Raw genomic sequence first — 22,597 nt, 5'->3', positions numbered from 1 at the left:
TGCAGCGGAAGCCCAGGCGGGGCGTTATTACCAGGGCTTAGTTCACAGGGGGACAGCCCAAGCCATTTCACTATACGCAGATGACTTTTTACTATTCTTGAAAAACGCGGACGAGGAACTGCAGGGAGCAAAACGGCTTCTCGAACTTTTTGGAAGGCTGTCGGGCTTAAAGGTTAACTGGTCCAAATCCTGTTTATTTCTGCTACGAAGGGGGGAGGAGCTACCTGCTAATCTCCAGATACTCAAATGGGAACCTAGTTGCTTGCAATACCTTGGAGTGCATATATACCACTCGGCGGCAGATATGTTAGAGGGCAATGTGGGCCGTTGTATCGGTGCACTGAAGGGTAGCATGACCTTTTGGGCCACCCTCCCACTCTCGGTGACAGGCCGAATCTCCTTACTGAAGATGATAGCGCTACCGCGGCTCCTTTACTACTTCCGCACGTTGCCGGTGTGGATTCCGAGCTCTATTTTTCGACAGTTGAGATCAATGGTGATAATCTTTCTGTGGGGAACAGGCAGACGCAGAATAGCGCTCGACACGTTGCTTCGACCCAAAGATGAGGGGGGCATGGCAGTGCCAGATTTTGAGTGTTACTACCTGGCGGCTCAGTTGCAGGCCTTCACACAAGAGGTAGCGAAGGTGTATCGAGGCCCGGAACCAGAAAGAGACGGGGACACCCCCCAGCATGTGCTTGTTTACATCACCCTGCAGTAGAAACTCCACATCAGAGACCTTTCCCTGGAGGAGCAGACGTTTCGGCTGTGTTGGAATCGTGCGCGGCGAAGAGCAGGGGTACGCCGAATGTATGCACCGGAGATACCGCTGGGTATGGTGACAGCACTCCCCCACGTTGGCGACTGGTCGCGACTGCAGGAGTGGGAAGATGCGGGACTGCAGATGTTAGGTGATCTATATGATGACTGGGTACTACTCCCGTACCAGACCCTGCAGGAACGCTTTGATCTGCCGAGAGGTGATTATCTGATGCATGCTGCTGTGACTAGAGCCATGAAGGCGCACTGGGGGGAGGGGTTGCAGGAACCCGCTACATCCATTGCCTGCCAGTACACAATGATGGCAGCTGGCACCTATAAGGCAGTGACCTGCCTTTATTCTCGAATGCTACGAGAAACGTTGAAACCACTAATAGCACTGAAGGCCAAGTGGGAACTGGATCTCCAGATGGAGATTCCTGACACCACCTGGGCGCAATACTAAGGCGAGCGAGGAAGAGCACGAGAAATGCACGATTTCAATTGATACATTTTTATATCCTCCATAGGGCATACCTCACTCCGGGGAAACTTGGGAAATACTTTGGTGTGGACAACGCAGCTTGCCCCAGATGTAATACTGCAGAGGCGGATTTGGGGCATATGTTATGGGATTGCCCGCAATTACGAGACTACTGGTGGGAGATTGGAGAGGCACTGAATAGCGCTACGGACAGGGAGCTACACTACACTAAAGCGGTAGGAGTACTGCACTGGTTTCCGCACACGCCCAAGAATAAGATAACTAGTAAATTTATAGATATGGGACTAATACTAGCCAAACGTGAAATTACTAGAAACTGGAAATCAAGAAAGGGACCCACATACAAGCGGTGGTATAACGAATGTCTTAGATGGGCGGCGAGCGAAAGCACACTGAGGTATCAACTAGCCCGACGCACTGCAGACGAAAGGGCGCTCGAAAGAGCGACAGCATGGGAAGCACTAGTGCAAGCGCATCGAGATGGTACAGGGGAGGAGGAAGGGGTGCGCACTGACTCCGAAACGGAAGCTCCCACTAGCACACCAGGTACACACTCTTAGCGAATAGTACATTCCTCCTAGCAATAACCAAAAACACACGGTACCTGAGACTCCAGGCGCAGGCATTGGGAGAAGGGTGGAGGGGGCGGGGGGGGAATTGGGTACTGGGGCAGGGGAGAAGTTAGGGGGAGGGGTGAAAAACATAAAAGCAGACCTCAGACATACTGGCACAAAGATTAAAAGAACTCGGGGTCTACTACAAAGAGTGCGCAATTGACTGACGCCGCCCGACCTTCGGGTTGTGGGCTTATTGGCTGTGTAAACGAATCGCCCGAGCAAACTATTAGTACTGTTGCTGCTATCGTGAAGTGCTCACAAATGTATGATATATGTAAGATTTGGTTCTGCAATAAAAACGATGTTAAAAAAAAAAAAAATGGTGAATGGCAACCGACCCCAATATTATAGTGGAGCCAGACTCAACGGGCGTGTTGTGGAGTGGGGAAGCGGCGAGTCTCGTGCCTCCCCACCCCCCACGTTGTGTGTAGTCTGCACTGTTTGCAATTGTGGGGACCCTGACACGTGGGCCTGTGGGCTGGGATCCGGCCCGCAGCTGCTCTGTGGGGGTTATCACCACCGGGGAATGGCCGAATGTCAGTCATCATGCTCCCTTCACTGCAAGCAGGGTTTCCTGCTCAGCCACAGCGAGGGCCAATGCTGTAAGAGAGTAGGGTCTGCTTTCTATGTTCACCCCCACTTTTTGCTTTTGCTTTACTGGTTTTTGACTTTAATGTGGCTGTGGGCCTGCTAATGAGACCCACAGCCCAGCTGTTCTCTCTCTAAATTCATACCATGTACGTTGGATACATATCCAATTGGGAATTGGGTCACCTTTGTGAGCCCCTGTACAGTGTACCTTAGGTACCCAGGGCATAGGTGCATCCAAGGCCTACCAGGGGCTGCAGCATGTATTATGCCACCCCTGGCTGGCCATCCACATTGACACAACTGGCTGATCACTCAGCTGGGGCAATGTTGTGTAATCACCCCTTGCTTAGATATAGTATTCCTATATCTAACACTATATATAGACACATATGCACCTATAAGTCGCTCCTATGGCAGGCCTTAACAATCCTGAAGGCAGAGTGCTTGGTTTTATGTGAGATGAGGCTCTAGCATGAGTTGAGCCTGTCTGCAGCTTTCGGAACCATGTCCTTATAGCAGTTCTATGATATAGCCATACCATATACTCTTAAGTGCATTATAATCCTGTCGGTTGAATGCTAACTTTGGTTTGGCTTTATCAAAACATGTCGTGTAAGGTGTCATACGCTTTGGAATACTACCCCCTCGCCAGTTCTGGCGATGGGGGTAGCATTCCACCCTTCTAGAGGGAGAAGACATGTTGTTCCTGTTAATCCCGGTTAAAGTTAACCAGAGCCTCAGGATCACAAAATGGATGCTGCTACCACAGACACAAGTCTGACCTCCTGCTGCTGGAAGTCCTTCCAGCGAGGGAGGCTTGGACAATAGGTTTCCTGTCTTGGGAATTGCTAGCACCACCCCAGACAGGCCATAGTGTATTGGGGCAGGGAGGGCTGAAAGAAACGAGACACTGGCTGGGGCACACAAGGTGCTCCATGCATAGTCCAGTTGAAACCAGTTGCTGGGGCACTCCAGCCCCAGCTCCGGCGCGAAACTAGACAAAGGGAAAGAGGTGTAACCACCCCCTTCCCTGGTCCCACCCATAGGAGGGACCTAGCAGGTAATCCATCCCCTTAGATTAGTATATAGGTAGGAGCTGAGTCAAGAGACTTTAGATTTATCCTGAACTGAAACTTGAAACGAAACTCTGGACCTTCGACATTCTATTGCAACTAGAAGACTGAAGAATCTCCCTTGTGGTCAAGGAGTGACCACCCTGTGCAAACAGGCACCATCCAGCGATCTGTGGTTTACTTTGCCGACGCTCCCGCCCGAGCACAGAGTCCGACAAGAGCCAGACTTCCAGACTTCCTTGAGCCCGATCCACAGCCGCAGCAAACCTGAGACCCGTGGAGGCGACGAGAGACATTGGAACGGCCATCTTGAAAAACCTGCACCTTGCAACTCGTGCAGCTCCCGAGGCACCCTCGAAGCTGTGCATTGGGGATTGAGAAGTCCCAGCCCCGAGCACCTTTCTACACCGACGCACAGCCCTCTACACTCCACGAGCGCCGCGTGGGGCTTGCTACTGTTTTTGTGCTCGACCTGTCTGTCCGGTCACTTGCCCGTTGGCTAGTGGCCTCTGTGACGATGAACCTACGAATCTACACCACGGGCCTGGTTGCTCCAGGCTGGCCCTTGCTTCCCTGAAAAGGAGCAGCCCTACAGACCTTGCTGGTCTGCACCAGAAGCCATCTTCGATTCCTGCGTGGGTTGCCTTTGCCAAGGCTTGTTGACTCCAATCCGGAAACCGACACCGCCGACAGCGAGATCCTTCGTGGGTCAGTCCGTGCCCAGCTCCTGGTCGTCATCGACACCTCCTGGTCCACGTGGCTGCAGAGACAATCTTCACGACATCGCCTAGTTCCTTCCTGGTCACTGGCTAGTGACCCAGACTCTGACCCCTCTGCTTTCAGGTACTCTTCATCCTCGATCTGCTCTTGGATCCAACCGGACACTTCTCTCCTGGTCGCCTGCAGCTTCTTTCTCCAAGGCTCCATAGGATTCAGCAACGAAACCCAACACACTTTGACACCTATGCACCCGGCTCATGTGCGTGAGGTAATGCGAGTACTCTGGTGCTCCTGTGGGTCTGAACTATCCTAGTGTCCTAGTCTTCAGTAGCTTTCTCCTAGTCCATCTGGAAGTGTCCTAAAAGAACTAGTTTCTAATTCTTTAGATCTCATTGTATTCCTATGGTAACTCGCGTATGTTGCAAGACACTGCACACGCCTCCCGTGGGCCTCCTGCTTCCTAACCTTTGGTAGTACAGCGTAGCCCCAGCGATTCCCTAGGCTCTAGGCCTATTCCTTGTTCGTGACGTGGTTCTTATACCACTATTTTAGTATATGGTTTTACGTGCCCCTAGGGCTCTACTGTAAATTGTGCAACTTATTGTATGATAATTGAGTATCCGGTTATGTGCTTGTGCCTCTGACCTTATAAAGAGTTCAGAGGGGTTGTGTTAGTAATAAATACATATATATTTTATATATAACCTGTGTGGTGTCCTTTCATTTAATATTAAGGGGGTTACATATGGTAAAACAGCTGGCTTCACATGCCCTCTTGAGTTTAGCCTAAGACTGCTTTGTCCATGCTACCACTAGGATAGCTGGTCTATAAGGTTGACTTTACAACCATCACCATAAGGGTTGTTTGGACTGATACAGGGTGCCCACTAGAATAGTGGACATCACATATCAGGCCAACTTCTCACAAATGCCGCTTGCCACGGCAGGGAACCTGGCAGGTGGGCCTGTTTTCAAGGGGAGGGGGGGCTAGCGAGCGTCACTATGCCGCTTCTCCGCAATCACTGTAGCCCAGGTAGGCACTTGGTGGGGGGGGCAGCAAGGTCACGTGGTATTTCACACGTAACGGATACTCGCGAGTGGCGCGGCCAACCAGGAGCGCTGACCGCATGGCCCACGGCCCATTCTCTACCAAGTGGGGACGGGCAGTCCGCAAATAGCGGACCGCTCACCTCTCACTGTTTCCCAGCACTGGCACTGGCCCACAATGAGTTGCTCCAGTCTTCGAATACATTGGTCCTACTCCCTCTGCTGCCAGTTATTTCAGCTAGAAATAGAAATGCAGCTGCTTACATGTACACGTTGCTGCACGCACATGGGCTAACACAATCTTGCAGATAAAGGCATTGTCATCAAACCCCCTTGGGTTGGCGGCAGCGGCACCATGTGGTTTAGAACAGTAGGTGAAGACACTCTCAAGCGGCACCGCAATGAGTTACTGAGCAGCAGACAGGCCCCCCTCCGCAGTGGCGAATGTGACATTTCTATGAATGGTGGCGAGCAGCAAAATATGTCCAGCTTTTGTCCGCTCTGCAATGCGCCAGAGTTTTCTTGGGGGGGCAAGAAAGCTTGGAGTTGTTTTCTGTGTGTGGCTCTGTGTGTGTGTGTGGGGCTCTGTGTGTGTGTGTGTGGGGCTCTGTGTGTGTGTGGGGGGGGCTCTGTGTGTGTGTGTGTGGGGCTCTGTGTGTGTGTGTGGGGCTCTGTGTGTGTGTGGGGGGCTCTGTGTGTGTGTGTGGGGCTCTGTGTGTGGGGCTCTGTGTGTGTGTGGGGCTCTGTGTGTGTGTGGGGCTCTGTGTGTGTGTGGGGCTCTGTGTGTGTGGGGCTCTGTGTGTGTGGGGCTCTGTGTGTGGGGGGCTCTGTAGGTGTGGGGGGCTCTGTGTGTGTGGGGGGCTCTGTGTGTGTGTGGGGGGGGGCTCTGTGTGTGGGGGGGGCTCTGTGTGTGTGTGGGGCTCTGTGTGTGTGTGTGGGGCTCTGTGTGTGTGTGTGGGGCTCTGTGTGTGTGTGTGGGGCTCTGTGTGTGTGTGGCTCTGTGTGTGTGGGGCTCTGTGTGTGTGGGGGGCTCTGTGTGTGTGGGGGGCTCTGTGTGTGTGGGGGGCTCTGTGTGCGTGGGGGGCTCTGTGTGTGTGGGGGGGCTCTGTGTGTGTGGGGGGGGCTCTGTGTGTGTGGGGGGGGGGCTCCGTGTGGGTGGGGCTCTGTGTGTTTGTGGGGGGCTCTGTGTGTGTGGGGGGCTCTGTGTGTGTGGGGGGGCTCTGTGTGTGTGGGGCTCTGTGTGTGTGTGGGGCTCTGTGTGTGTGTGGGGCTCTGTGTGTGTGTGGGGCTCTCTGTGTGTGTGTGGGGCTCTGTGTGTGTGTGTGTGGGGCTCTGTGTGTGTGTGGCGCTGTGTGTGGGTGGGGCTCTGTGTGGGTGGGGCTCTGTGTGGGTGGGGCTCTGTGTGGGTGGGGCTCTGTGTGGGTGGGGCTCTGTGTGTGTTTGTGGGGGGCTCTTGTGTGTGGGGTGGCTCTGTGTGTGTGTGTGTGGCTCTGTGTGCGTCTCTGTGTGTGTGTGTGTCTCTGTGTGTGTGTGCGTCTCTGTGTGTGTGTGTGTCTCTGTGTGTGTGCGGGGGCTCTGTGTGTGTGTCTATGTGTGTGGGGGCTCTGTGTGTGTGGGGGGCTCTGTGTGTGGGGGGGGGCTCTGTGTGTGTGTGGGGGGGCTCTGTGTGTGTGTGGGGCTCTGTGTGTGTGTTGTGGGGGGCTCTGTGTGTGTGGGGGGGGGCTCTGTGTGTGTGTTGTGGGGGGCTCTATGTGTGTGTTGTGGGGGGCTCTATGTGTGTGTTGTGGGGGGCCTCTGTGTGTGTGGGGCTCTGTGTGTGTGTGGGGCTCTGTGTGTGTTTGTGTGTGGGGCTCTGTGTGTGTGTGCGTGTGGGGCTGTGTGTGTGTGGGGGGGGCAGGGGGCTCTGTGTGTGTGTGTGGGGCTCTGTGTGTGTGTGTGTGGGGCTCTGTGTGTGTGTGGGGCTCTGTGTGTGTGGGGGGGCTCTGTGTGTGTGTGCAAATGCAATGGGTCTCGCATTAGCGAGAGATTAAGCTATTGGCATTTTAAATGACAAGGCCATTTATTTATCTGTTTTCAAAACCAGCTCATAAATAAAAATGTTGTCATTAACAATGCCAATAGCTCTAACTTTAGCAAAGGCTAGACCGTTGCATTGTAAATGCTTGTTAAAGATCTCTGCTAGGCAAGCAGAGATCTCTGTGCCTTCAGCAGAGTGTCTGCAGCTCCTCTAAAGGTACTAAAAGTTTTCAAATTGGACACCATCTTAATGTGCCCACTTGGTAACGTTTTTCGGGTTTCGAATCAAACTACCAAGGTGGGAGTTTGTTATTTAAAATATGAAAAACAAAAGTTTCTCATGGTCTGGGACTGTTTTTTCAGCTTGTGAGGGGTTGTTTCTTTGGATTCCTTGTCCTCTAAACACAGTAAAAGATTTACGCCTGACCATCTACTCTAGTTTGGAAGGTCTGATGTACAGTGACCAACAGCCTATTGTGCCGCCAGTCAAAGACTAATGCTGGCAGAGCATTGTTTGGTCACCATTGCTGGAAACATGTTGCTTTCCCTAGCTCTAAATAGTGTAGGGGTGGCGGATCAACATTTTCTGCTTTTCGTTGATATTCCACATACACCAAACTCTAAAAGACGTCCTTTCTATGGAAATTCAGTATTTTGGGAAAGGGTGTGGAAACAAGAGCAATGCAGGTGTTTTTGTCTGTCACTGGATAGCACGAGTTAGAAACTGCCCCTTAAACCTAAATAGGTACACAATCCTAAATTGTGTAGGGTTGTTTCTTTGGTTTCCTCTTTGGGACCGCCAGGCTTTTCCTGGCAGTCTAATCAAAGGAAAATGAATAGGTTCACAATCCTAAATTCTGGAAGAGCTCTATTGATACTGTAATTTGTGATATGATTCTCGTTTTAGGTTTCTGGTGGACATAAGGGAGCAGGGTACAAATCTCCACTTAGGCCAGTTGACCAGTCTGTGATCTCTTCAGCACCATCTCTCACAGGTCAACTCTTGTTTGTTTCCTCCAAAGTCAGTGAGAGGTGGCACAACAGTTCTGCGTGTCAATAATGCCTCCTACATTTTACAATCTTAGTGTACCCACAATTTTAGATTTCTGGACTTTTTTGAGGCTGTTGGAGATGAGTCTAATAACGAAACCGGTACCCATTTTTTGTTATCAGTGGATAAAAGCACATAAATAGACCAAAAACACAATTCACTCTATAATGAAGATAGATACATTTGTGGAAGACTTGGAGGACTTTCAATTCCAGAGAAAACTAAATGAGCGATTCTCTGAGCACCCTGGTCTGATTCTGCCTCTTTAATTGAAAAGATTCCACGTCAGTTAATCATTGATTAGTCATAAATAGGTATGTTGAGTTATTCCGGAAATACTGCACCTTTCTTGTTACATATGAGTGTGTACAGAGGAGTCTTTTGTTATGTTCGTGCAAGATCACTCCCAGAACCGCTTAATGAAGCTTGGCTGAGGCGAAAGAGGAAGTTTTTTCTGTTTGTGTGGTTTGTTAACCAAAGCAGACACTCCTCAACCGATCCGTTCAACAACACGCTACTGTGCAAAGTAAAAGATATGTAGGTAAGCCAGGATTGCACAAATAGAATGTTCTCATTTCAGAGTAATAGCTGTAAAGATGCAGCAAAACAGCCTGCAAGACGCAACTGTTTTGCTGTGGTCAGAAAAGCAATGCGCTCATTTGACATTTAACTGTAGCAGGACTGCGGGCAATCTGTCACTTATTACAGGGTTTTGTGGCCCATTATAATGATGAATGCAAGCGGAACCAACTGCCTCAGGCTTCTAATGCGACTGAGTGAAACACCAAGGACACCCAGGCTGGTCAGGGGTTTTCTCGTAAGTGTATTGATATTTGTATGCTGACATATTCGGCTTGGTACTTATTTATGCTGCATCAAAATTTGAAATGACAGTACTGATGAATAATTTTCATTTTCAGTTACAAGCGATATATTCCTGAAACGCTGAACAAGACGATCCGACAGAGGAATTTTCTTACCAGAATGCGGATCAACAATGTCTTCAAGAAGTTTCTCAAAGAATTCAACAATAAGACTGTTTGTGACAGTGTTTCTTCACATGACCTCAAGCTGAAGTACTTGTCCATGCTGGAAACGTTAACAAAGCACTTCGGTGCTGAGGTGTTCGAGACATCTTCCATGCAGATTTCATTAGAAAATGAAAAAAATGGGACGCAGATTGGAGATGTTGAGATTATCCCCCAGTACGAAGTGATGGTCACAGGAATCTCTGGAATACAGTGGAGAAAAAAAACACCTGTTAGTATCTAATGAACTTACTTTGACCTACTGTGTGTTGTATCTATGCTGTTTAAAATATTTTGTAAATTTTCTTTTTAATTTGTTATAAGAGAAACTCAGCACATAAGAAGAACTTAACTGTAGGACATTGTAAGGGTAGGACATTTGTACTGTTCAGTAGCTTTTCACATAACATCTGCAGCATGAGGCAATAATCACTCATGGCACAATGTAATAATCATTGCTGACAGTAAACAGGCAATAAACGACATTGGTTAGGTCTCGCAAGAGTTGGGGCTGTGTATTGCGATATCTATTAGTGCTCCTCTCGCTCCCTAAGAGTTTCAGCAGGCCGAGTACCTTATTTCTTTTCATTTCTGCAGTTAATTGGCCTTTGAGGTGGGCCAACCAGTTGACTTACTCTATCCGAATCCCCCCGCCCAACCGTCGAGTCATGTGTGGTGTGAGAAAGAATGTGAATAATTTCTGCCTATGGAGCTATTTCATCTGGTGATTTATTGTCTGTCTTGTCCTTTCTCAGGCGCCTTACTTCTACTAATGCCTACTCAGTGATGTATTTCAGCCATTCCTCATGTGTAGGCGATCTTGTAAGATCAGACAATATGGCATAAGGACTGGTGAATGATACAATAAGAACCAACATAAGTACTGTGTTGAGTCTATCTTAGAGGCTAAACTCGCCACTATCCAGAATCTATCCAGCCTGCTAATTGCGTTGTGAACAGTGGAATAGAAATAATATTTTCAAACTTTTGGGTGTGTGATCTGCTATGTATCCACGCAGCACAGATTGAGCATCACTTGCTATAGTAATTCCGCTGCCTGCAGAACAGTCTGCGCTCTTTCCAGTAGCAGCTTCTACTTGGCTCACTATGTCAAGTGCAGCATCCTCTGTCGCAACTACCTGCTCATTAGTGCGCCTGTGTGGGAGAGTGCAGGTTTGGATTCTCCTCCCCTGTTGAGCCTTTGCCTCCCTCCTTATAGACCCGTATCCCAGCCACAGCTCACTTGTGGTCTGTGTCCATCATACACTTCCAGCCAGGCCAAGTATCCTCAAGGTCCATAAACCAGTGTGCTCGTCCTTCGTTGAGCAACCACAGTTTTACCTGGTAGACCAACATGCATTGGAGGCCCATGTCTGTGAGTTTTTGTTTAACCCCATGTAGGATTCCTGTTAGTTCTGAGTGTAATCTGGAAGATCCTGATAGTGCTATTGTCGAAGGTAAGAGCTCCTGCCTGACATGCTGTCCGTAGTATGCATTGCCTGTCTCGATAGTTGAATATTTTGATGGTCATCATCCTAGGGAGTGTACCAAGTGGTGGAGGAGACACCAGTACCCGGTGCACTTGCTTGATTATGAATAGAGGAGGTAAATCTGAGAGGGCATAAAGAGTTTTTGATCTAGGTCTCTAGAAACGTCTTATGTTTCCCACCCTACACACGCTCAGGGAACTTAACCAATCACAGATTATTGCAGCAGGATCTGCCCTCCTCGTCTTTCAGTTGGGCCTCGAGCTCTTGTTTCATATGGGTCAATGCACGGAATTACAGTTGGATCTTCATTGTGTCAGTTTTCACAGTGGTGGTGGCTCCGGAGTGGTTGCCTGTTGGGTCTGTGTTCCTGTGTGCTCAGGGGGTGCATGTCCTTTTCTTCCCTACTGACCAACGGTCTCCTCCCCCTGTGTATTGGTCAATCCTCAGCTGTTGGGACATCCTCGATGCCCATTGCGGTGGACTCTGTCGTCTGTGTAATACCGCGACAAGACTCTCCTCAACAGGTGACACCCAGTATCCTATGTAGGCCGAATTGCTTCTGCCTCTGCCAAGTGTGGCTGTCAAGCCCGTCTTTTGGTGTACTCACAATTCTGGTGCAGAACAGAGGGCAGCCACTGGTTCAGCAGTCAGTTCTCTATGGTGCTCAATGTCTCTGTGCGGTGAGTGGGACGACGAATGCGTATTATGCCTCCAGTGGGGCGGTGCAGTGATCCTCATCACCAGCCTGGGGTCCCCTTAGGAGTGGCGTCTCGTTTCGGAACCTGAACACTGCAGGTTGTTGTCAGTGATCAGTTTCTGAGGCCAGCAGTTTGCTGAATCCCCAGGCTCCTCCGGTGTTTGGATATCCCCCACCTCAGGCCAGGAGAGAGGGCCGTGCCCTCGGGGTCCCTTGAATTTAAGTGCCAGAACTACTGTGTCCTTCTCCCTCCGGGCTAGTTTTTTTACCTGGGCTTCCCACCTCCAGCTGCACATAGACTTCATGGCTCATCCATGAAAGTCGGAGAGGACTCCTCGATTATGACCTCTCTGAAGTGGGTGCCACCTCTCACACCTCTGACTTGGCTCCAGATTTTCCATGCCGGGACCCAGTGCATCCTCACCGTTCCAGGTTGCCGGTTCAGCCGCTCCATTCATCTCCGCACCCTATGTGCTGGCTTAGGTACGGTCGTGGCCCCGCCAGGCAGGAACCAGGATGTTCCCACCGCCGGCCTGCGGCGCCACCGTCTGATAGGCTGTGACAAGATCAGCACTATTCGTAGCGGTGAGGCAAGGCCCAGCCTCCCGTCTTAGCACACTCCGGCTTTGTTCTCCTCAGCACTTCAGCACATCTTTTCAGCGGGTCCAACAGCCCCTCTGCACTCCAGGGTCTATATAGGCAGGTGTCAGATGGTGGAGGTCGAATTAACCCGGTCTGCAGCAGGATGCTGAACGCTTGTACGGTGAGTGCCCTGAGCATTCCACTCGCCTTTGTTGTATGGCCTGACACCCGCTACCTTCTTTAAAAATATTTAAACTGAATTTCACTTGGCACACCATGTGGATATTGTGGGGTGTGATGCAGAATTTTGTTTGAGTAACATTCTTGATTAATTTGTCCCATTTTGCCATACGTACTCGATATTTTATAGCGCGCTAGTTGCCGCCTTCTCACGGTCATAAGACCGGTGCTGCAATGGACGCGTAGCGGGCACGCCAGAGGCACGCCTGTCTGCGCTCGTCCGTGCCCTGACCGGGACCAGAAACCCTGGTCCCCAAACAGAACCGCAGAGATACTCGATGAACCAACTCCAAGAATTAAATGGAGGCCACAATATCAAGTGCCACCACTGTATCAGCTAAACATCCGGCTCAAGAACATGCCCGAACTGCCTCTTTCACTTAGGTGAATCCACACAGAGATCTACCAGAAATCCTAACCCTACAGAGATCAAAATGCTACTTCTGCAGGTCCTTGCCTAAACACGTTGCGGAAATTAACATTCTGCTTAGGGAAGAACAGCCAGATGTTCTGCTCCTGACAGAAACCTGGCTGCACAAAGATGCAGAACCTGATATAGTACAAGCTCTACCCCCAGGCTATCATATTTTTGGAAAGACAGGGGATTACGGAAGGGTGGAGGGATTGCAATTATTTTTAAGGAACAAGTAAAGGGACGTATTGAACCAGACATTGTGAAGGACTGTGAGAGCATGAGATATGTACTCCCTTTCGCACTCACTTGCTCATTAAAGGGAATTCTGATATACAGCCCCCCCGGGCACGTGCGGGACATTTATCAACTCCTTAAATGATACAGCTGCAACGCTGGGAAGAACGGATGCAAACCTCACTATCCTGGGTTATCTAAATCTGCACCTTAAAGATCCCAACAAATCGGACGCTCTGAGTCTTATTCAAAATTTACAAGGGTTGCAGCTCGGCCAAAAAATTGCAGGCCCAACACATGACCAGGGTCATACTTTCATCAAGTATTCTCTATTATGGAGACATTGGAGGTAGGCAATCCCTCCCCAGTCCCCTGGTTGGCTCACCTTTTAATTCAGATTTGCTGGAAACCTTCTACACTAACTATTAACCGTCATCCCCAGAAAAGCTGGGACAGACCATGGGTAAAACTTGATCCTGAAGAATGGGAACCCACACTTTCAAACCTACCCATCTTAGGGGACCCAGACTCTAGCAGACCGTCGAATAATTTTAATGAATGGATCACATCAACCGTGCACTTCATCATTCCATATAAATGGAGTAAGAAAATGCCCAAAGAAAAGCAATCAGCCTGATACACCCCCAAAGTACGAGAATTTAAACAGAAATGCAAAAAACTGGAGAGGGCATGGTGAAAAGCTTATAGTGCAGAAAAAAACCAAATACAGAGAAGCAATTAAAGTTTATCAGGCTGAAACTAGAAGAGCTCAAGCGCTATTCTATGAGGAGAAAATTAACGGAGCAGCCAACGTTCCCAGGGAAAGTGTGAGAATTACAAAACAACTGACCAACAGCCCTCAGCCTGAGCCGCCCATTGAGTCTGCCCCACAGCGATGTGCAGAATTAGCAGAATGTTTTAATAAAAAGATTCTGGATATATATAACATGTTCCCATCAACCCATGGCTCAGTTAATTTAGATACTGAACCAGAGAAGGGGGTTGGAGGCCCAGCAATTTTTGAAGAGTTTCCCATCCTAGATCTAGATACACTATCCCAAATTTCTACCAAAATTAAATTAGGTTGACTGTGTGATGCTGCCCCGGTACATGTGATGCATAAAGTAAAGGAGACCATATTACCGGTATTATTGGAAGTACTAAATGCTTCCATTATGCCATCTGAAGTGCCCAAGGCATGGAAATATTCCATGGTGAGGGCACTGTTAAAAAAAAAAATACAACCTTAATCCAGAGGTATGGAGAAACTACCAACCAGTCTCACTACTGCCCTTCATCAGCAAAATTGTGGAAAAACATATAGATAAGTGATTAGTTAATCACTTGGAAAAGCACTCGATGCTACACGCATCGCAGACTGATTTTCGGCCTAACCACGACACAGAAACTGCCTTGCTAACAGTGATGGAAGAAGCTAGGAAAGTCTTGGATCAAGGAGGATCAGTGGCAATCATCTTGTTCGATTTGAGCGCCGCGTTTGATACTGTGAATTAGAAAATCCACCTTGAGAGATTCGGAGAAGTGGGAGTAGCAGGCAAAGCCCTCACTTGGATCAAATCCTTTCTAACAAATAACTCATACCAAGTATTTGAAGGTAACTGTACCTCGATGAAGGTCCCGCTAATGTGTGGTGTGCCGCAGTGGTCCTCATTGATCTCTACGCTTTTCAACGTGTACCTACGACCCGTGGCGGAGATAGTCCTCCCATTCGAGGTCCGGATAGTGACCTATGCGGACGACACCCAGCTAGTAGTAGCATTTAACCACCCAAAGGAGGTGTCAGTCAGCATAGAAACCTGCCTGGAAAAAGTGGCCACATGGATGGTTCAGTCATATCTCGCACTCAACGGAGATAAAACAGAGATTATGATCCTAGGTAGTCACTCCATCAGCTCTCCTTCTATAAACTGGCCAGAATTCTTAGGACCCCACTCCCAAACCGAAGGAGAGGATTAAAAGGCTGGGAATATGGCTAGATGGCTCGTTAAAACTAGATTACCAAGCTTCACAAGTAGCAGCTACCTACTTTGGCATCATAAGACAACTGAGGAAAATTCTGCCACTGCTGCCATCAACATCAAGCAGGACTATGGTTCAGGCACTGGAAAGGCCCCGATTGGATTATTGTAACTCCCTGTATCTGGACACCCCGAAGGCCACCACTAAGAAGCTGCAGGTGGTGCAGAATTGTGCTGCCAGGCTACTACTTGAAATCCCAAAAAGACAGGCGGCCAAACCAGCACTTAAAGCCCTACATTGGCTTCCCATCAAAGAACGCATTATGTTCAAATCACTGTGCATAGCACATTAAACCTGATGGGGCACGGGCCCAAAAATTAACTGCAGGCTGATGTCCTTTTACCAGCCTTCGCGTGACCTAAGATCAGCCAAACTATTTCAGGCGGTTGTACCTAAAGTCTAGAGGGTACGAGCGGGTGGGCGCATGTTCTCTTACATTGCGTCAACCTTATGGAACAAGCTCTCCCTCCACGTACGCTCTTTGACACACCCTCTCATATTCAGAGAGCAACTAAAAACCTGGCTTAGCCAGAATATGGCATAAACTGTTCTCGGTTAGTGACCACACACAGCGCTGGGACGCCTAAGGGAAGCCATGCGCTATATTAAGTTTATATTATTAATAATAATAATAATAATATTTTCTAAACGGATAGTTGCCTCTTAAACTATCTGCAACATAATCTTCAGATATCCACAAACCAACGTGTCTTGCACAAACAGAACACGGTGCTGAGATCATGGAGAATACAGTGCAATTTCTGATGCTTTACAAAAATATAAATGTTTATCTTTTACCTGTTTATTCCTGTATTCTAGCATTTATGATGTGGGGTTTTATCCAGAAGACATCAATAATCCTAACTGATAAAGTACATTTCAAACCGGAAAATCTTATGTTTTTCCTGTTTAGTGCCAATACTTCTAAACTGCTCTGAAAGCAACAGTTATTTTGAGAGAGAGGTAAGAATTTAGAGGAGGTCCGAACGCCAATCGCCATTAAAGTTATGAGGTCTTGAATTTTAAATGTGCTGCATGGTAAGACACATACATTTGCAAGATATAGCGCTGTGTTCCACAGCAGTTTGTTAAAAAGATACGCTTCCAAAATTCCAAATAATGGAGGGCTGAGTTCAGTATTGTTTTATATTTTACACAAACTATTTTACTCAAGAGATATATGCTCAATGTGTGTAGTTTTATTTATGAAGAAAACCTAATTTTTGTAAGCCTAGTAATACATTTTGCATTGGTGTCAATACATGTTAAAATCGCATAATATGCTGTATAATTTACATTTCCACGGTCCTGCCATGTGATATAATCCTGCAGGGCTTGTTTTATGTCCTAGGTGGGGCGACAATTGGCCCTTCCTTTCAAATATACCAAGCACAGAAAGATTATTTCATAAAAATAGATGGTGAGGATATTCAAAGTTTTCAGATGACTTAACTCTATCAGAAAAGACTTATAATTAAAAAAAAACATAGGTGTGCAATTGGAAGCAGGGCTATGCTAAGATAAACTTGGTTCCCACCTTTTATTGCACTTCTTGTATGTGAAAAAAATTATTTTTTATGGAACCTGCTAAAAGTATATACTGTTTAAATTCTTATGACTTTTATGTGATATCCTTGATCTTAGGTACGGTTGGGGTTACATTCTGATGCCATTACCTGTGGGTAGCATTGTCCTGGAAAAGCTTGTGCCTTATGCATATGTTTTGAAGTTCTATCACTGTTCTACTGGAGTCAGTTCAAGAGTGACGGTGCGTCTGTTTTGCAGCACAGGTGTGTAGGCTTTTCTGCTTCACTACATACGATTCGGAGAGTATTAGGTTGGGTATGATTCAGTACTCTAGCTGGGGTCCTGAATTAAATAGCTAATTTGTTCAACTGGTGACATTACTTCTTACATGCATCACTTGCATTCCATAACTTCTGGTTTTTCCCAACTTTCTTTTAGGTTTTTCCAAACGAGAAAGAAAAACTCAAACACAAAAGAAGGAAATTTGAAAATAAAAACCGAAGAAAGGATGAAAGGAAGAGAGCCATTGATGAATGGAATAGTTTTTCATATTTCCATGAAATCACGCATATAGTCATCAAGGGTTCTACTGTCTGCATTAACAGGCAAGATAACAAGAACATGGTAAGTTAATTTATTCTGTAGAAGGAGCACAAACTAAGCGCTGAGATAGCTCTTGTTTCAAAAGATGGCAGATGGTTTACCACACCACCAGAATTACCATAAATGTTGACAAAAGTCCCTACAGTACACATGGAATCTATGTAGGTGTTCCTGTTACACCACAGATTACTCCCCATTTCTCTGTTCACATCAAGTAGATTGGTATGGGAAAATTAGAAGAGTTGAGATTTGGAAATTATATTGTTGAAGTATTGGCTTTCCATGTTCCATTACTTGTAGATGGTGCGGAAAAGGCCTTTTAGTTTATTTTTATAACATATACGAGACTGTTATTTCTTAATTTGTACAGTGATGGGACATTCCCGATTCTTACAGTCAAAATTAAAAACCCCATCAGTAAAATACAAGGACAGATTTACACCATCAGTTGGCTTTTTTGAATTGCTGTCATGCACATTGGAAACCATAATTTAGTTTTGAAATGTACTGCGACACATGCAGGTATATAAAGTTTCGTTTTTTGCTCCAGCCAGCATTACCATTGGCCATATAGTGGCACGAATTAGTAGAAAGTTTCATGATTATTATCAAAATATGTACTTTTGTAAAAAAAAAAAAAAAAAAAAAACTATATTGCTGGTGGCGTTTATCTATTACTACCCTTCCTACCTGATGGATTAATATAAACACCACAATTACCATAAATGTTGACAAAAGTCCCTACAGTACACATGGAATCTATGTAGGTGTTCCTGTTAAACCACAGATTACTCCCCATTTCAAACAATCTCCTTGAGTATGACTGCCAGAAATCGTCGTATGTAAAACAAAAAAGAATAATTCTGCAATTTGCAACATATTTTTGGGTTTTTTTCAGGCCGGACTCTTCTTTAAATACGTGGCCTATTCTGTTTTTTGCAGGATTACGTTTTCATGCTTTTTCTGAGTAAAAAATAACTTTGAGTGGTTGCTGCATTTTGGAAAGCCACAGGCAGCCATCTCCTCTGTAACACCTATTATGCTGCTCCAAACTCTGTTTTTTATTTAACTGCAGACAATCTGACATGTCTTCCAAATGTTTCACGTTCTAAATTTATTTTGCAGGAGTAAATGTCGACTGATATTTATTGTAAATTTAGGATTTTAACAGTTGCCTTAGCCCATCAATTGTACAGTCAGTTTAGGTGCTCTGTCTCTGCCCGAAGGCATGCTTTTTTTTACTAACACTTTTGTGAAGCACATAGAGTTCTAAGATTAGCAAATGCAATCCCTCCAAGAATAAACCAATGAAAGTACTTTTACAGTCTGACTCTTTAATGAAAGTACATAATTGTAAGCATGTTATCCGGGTAGTGGGCCTTCTTATGACTTCAGGAGTACTTCTCTGCTTTACTCAGATTGTCGCCTTAATCTATACCCAGTTACATCGCACAGAAGTGATCATGTTTTTTGGATTTTTTGGTGTACTAGCTGTAAGTTTACACTTGACCTGCATTTCAATACTTATTCTATGGAAACCATTTTAGTGAAGTAGGAGAGAGACACCTAAAATGTGTTAACTATAATTTCTTTATTGGCTTACACGTTTGCTTACAAATGTCTTCAGGCTCGAAAAGAACTTCTTTGTTGTTAAATCTAATCGGGTAAGAAATCTGTTATGACTCTGCCTGCCGTATTTATCACAAAAGAAAGTAAATACATGCTACAAAGGAAGGCAATCTGTGGTGAATGCAGAGAATAGAGGGCTGTGCTGCTCGCCTCATTCTTCTTAATCATGTCCATGTGTGCTTTTTTATATACACAACACATGCTGCACTGTACCTTGTCCAATCTCTGAGTTTTTTTTTTAAAGCTTTATTATGCAAAATCTTAAGTTAAAATGTAAAACAATGGGGTTAATCATAGTACAGTCATTAGAAGTTGTAATATGGCAGTACTGCAGTCTGAGGCCCACATGCATCAACCTTGCCATTTGCGATCCCTTATTAGCGAAAAATAAGGAATCTCAAATGGCTATGCATGAAGAAATTGCTAAATAAATTGCGATTTCTTATTATTCCTTAATTGCGACTCGCAAATTGCGAATCTCAATTAAGGAATACTTCCCCATTCATTCCTATGGGCCTAGAGGCCCATAGGAATGAATGGGAAGACATTCTCAATTTGCGATTCGCAATTAGCGAATCGCAAATTGAGAATGCGATTTCAAGGGTGCCGGGGTGTCCAAAGGACACCCTGTTGCACCCCAGAAATCAATCTGTGCACGTGTTGTGCACACACATGCCCTAAGGGCATGTGTGTGCACAACATGAAACTTTGAAAAATGCACAAAAGTGCATTTTTCAAAGTTTTTGCAAATTACCATGAGGTTCAACCTCATGGTAATTTGCTCCCCCTAAGTGCGAATTAGCAATTTTTTTAAATTTCATGCATTGCATTTAAGAAATCGCAAAATGCGATTCCTTAAATGCAATCGCCGATTTTTGCGAATCACACCATTTGCAATTGCAATTTGCAATGATGCATGTGCCCCTAAGCCTTTAGATGGGAAGGTCTCTAAATATATGTGACCATTTTGACAGCAAAAAAAGCACACCCTGTTTTTGTTTCTCACCTGCTATGATGTTGACTTTTGAATGTCTCAAAAGGATCATTAAATTTAACGAGTTCACATACCATTGTTTTTTTTGTGAAGTAAAAAGTGTTGTCCCTACACAGTTTTTTTTATTTTTGACTTGGTGTGTAAGATCTTGACTGTAATGATTGCAACATATGCACATTGTTGGTAGTCTCATATGCTTTCTACAAATCTTCTACCTAATGGTCCTAGCATTTCATTTCTTTATTAAAAAATCCATATTATGTTCTAAATCAAATACACGTTTATTGAATATTTGCCTACAAATTAATTATCCGTACAAGTATATATAAAATCATCCACTCTGAAACCCAATCTCAGAGTGCTATACCTGAATCTCTTCAAATATCATGTTCTCTTTCCAGCATAGTTTGATTCAGTAGCATCAATACAACAAAGCAGTGTGAATTACATTCAATAATCTCATTCACGTACGATACGTTGTTTTAAGCACCTCCTACATAATGCAGAATTGGTTGTACTCCGTCTCCCCCACCATACATGAGGGAATATAACACTCATTCTAACATTTAGTTTACTCCCTGCCCATTCCAGCCAGACTGATCCATTTAACCTGTATCAGTGGAATTCTGAAACAATGCTGACATAATTTATCACCTATTTTTATTTTAGGTTTTGCACTGAAGTCATATATTGAAACTGGATTTTTTAAAATGTATCTTTCTTTAGCAACTCTTGAAAGCATACTGTGGCATTGAATGTGTCACATCAGAGTAGGGTGCGCCTTAAAAATGATTTCCCCTTCAGATTTCAAAAGCTTCTGATCTTTAGCATCAAGGCAAGGTAACGAGAAGCATCTCATTCACAAGTTACAAAATTAAAATGATTGTCTGGCCTGTCCCTTAGTTCTTTTGGATTGTTGAGAGACACAAGAGAACAACCATACCCATAATATAACAAGACTGATCTAGTCATTTATTGCAGAAGCTGAACCAAATGTATGCTAATGTGGTCTTGAAATGATATAAATGCAAAATTGGTTAAAAAGTAATTCTGAGTTTGGTCTTTGAATTTTTTAAAAACTATTTTTAAAAATTATTCCAGAGAACATCAATATTGCAGAGAAAAAGCATTTCTGTGGCAATAGGAGTTCAACATGACATTTTTTGCAGCCATTACATCAATGTGTAAACGTTAAACTTCATATGAAGCTCATAATATCTGAATTTATTACCTTCAATTAATGGGGAGATTTGTTTCTAATCGGTAGGCTCTTCAGTGCTCTTAAGTATTTAATTTTTTATAACCCTAATCAAAGTTTAAAAGCATTTTGGAAGTGCTTCTCTCCGAGTTCTGGTCTTGAAATGCATATACTTCCTCCTCGGTTCTTCCAGACACAAGTGTGATGCATTGTTTATACTTTGTAGTCTTGGATACTGCCCATTTCCCTGCTTTTCACCTAGAAAATTATTTGTTTTTAAATGTAACACTTCACTTACACTGTTATGAAACTGCTGTTTGGAAAAGGTAATTTTATTAGTGATGGTACTTGTGATTGTCTGCTTGTATTATTTGTAATAGAAATGTTAATGTTGTGACTATGAGTGTATCTAAGTATACTTTTGTTTTAGGTGTTATGGCTCTCTTCACCAGAGGAAGCCTCATCCTTTGTCTCTCTAATTGATGGATATTTCAGACTCACAGTAGATGCTCATCATTATCTCTGTACTGATGTGGCACCACCTTTAATAGAACACAACATAAAGAATGGCTGTCATGGACCTATATGGTAAGTGGAGGTCTCCAAGTTTGATATGTTCAATCAAGCCATGGCATATTGTGAGTTCTCTTTACTGGTGTAGTTGATTTGTGTTTTTGCCAACAGGAACAAAGAAGAATGCAGAAATGTATTTGCTGTCCCTGCACAAAAAAATGCCAAATTAACTGTACCTTTCAATTACAAATATTAAGGAAATTAACTGCTAATCCTTTTGATCTCGGAATTGAGATAGTTGTAACTCTCCTTTTGTGAGTCACCTCATGACTCTGGAACTCCTAAATTAGATCCTAATCCAGGCTAGTCATTTGTAAATCAAGTGTGGGGCCTACCCACAGTGGATAGATTTTGACACTCATAAAAATGGTGGGCCAGTTGGGGAAATCGAGATGATGAGTGATACAGACTTCTGAAGAAAATATCAGTAATCTGCTTTGGAATGAGTCTGCAGAATGTATTTTTGAAAAACAGAAGTAATTACAAAAAAATTATAGAAGTGTCCTTGTCATTCATTAAGGAGGGAATGGGGCACGTACATTTAGCATCAGATTCAAAAGCTTGTTGAATGTTAACTTGGGTTTCATTTATGTTGTTCTAACAGGCAGATGATATCCTATAGTAAAGAGAGAAAGGCAAATCAACTGGAAAACTATCTACCTAGGAACAAGACTCTTATAAACACAACAGTTTTTCGAAGTTCATGATTCAGGTGCCAAGATATAAACCCTGTCTAGCTAAGAAATGAGAGCTGCTGGTTGACAATGTAACGAAGGTGGCTGCAAAAGGCTACATTTTAATCTTTAACATAATTATTCATTTATGTAAATTATGAACAAATACAATATAAGGAGCAATTATGATGTTGATTAACCTGAATTGGGGTTGCAGTTCCTTTCTGTTCTCCTCCTTATAACAGACTTTTATAATCAGTTATCTGTGTTGAGTTGTACACAGTGTCCTAGAAC

The 22,597-nt window shown here is 45.1% G+C and overlaps 1 protein-coding gene across 5 annotated transcripts in view; it reads left to right on the top strand.

Moving 5' to 3' along the window:
• JAK1 (Janus kinase 1) overlaps nt 1-22,597 on the top strand; it is a 436,233-nt gene that overhangs the window by 189,392 nt on the left and 224,244 nt on the right. For all 5 annotated transcript variants that reach the window (XM_086953620.1, XM_086953634.1, XM_086953640.1 and 2 more), the window contains exons 6-8: nt 9,300-9,639; nt 17,071-17,256; nt 21,487-21,644. In XM_086953620.1, the coding sequence (XP_086809746.1) occupies nt 9,300-9,639; nt 17,071-17,256; nt 21,487-21,644 (684 nt within the window). The remainder of the gene's footprint in view (nt 1-9,299; nt 9,640-17,070; nt 17,257-21,486; nt 21,645-22,597) is intronic.

Source organism: Lissotriton vulgaris, chromosome 1_1 (genome assembly GCF_964263255.1).
Source record: "Lissotriton vulgaris chromosome 1_1, aLisVul1.2, whole genome shotgun sequence".
Lineage (NCBI taxonomy): Eukaryota > Metazoa > Chordata > Amphibia > Caudata > Salamandridae > Lissotriton > Lissotriton vulgaris.
This window is presented reverse-complemented; position numbering and strand designations above follow the sequence as displayed.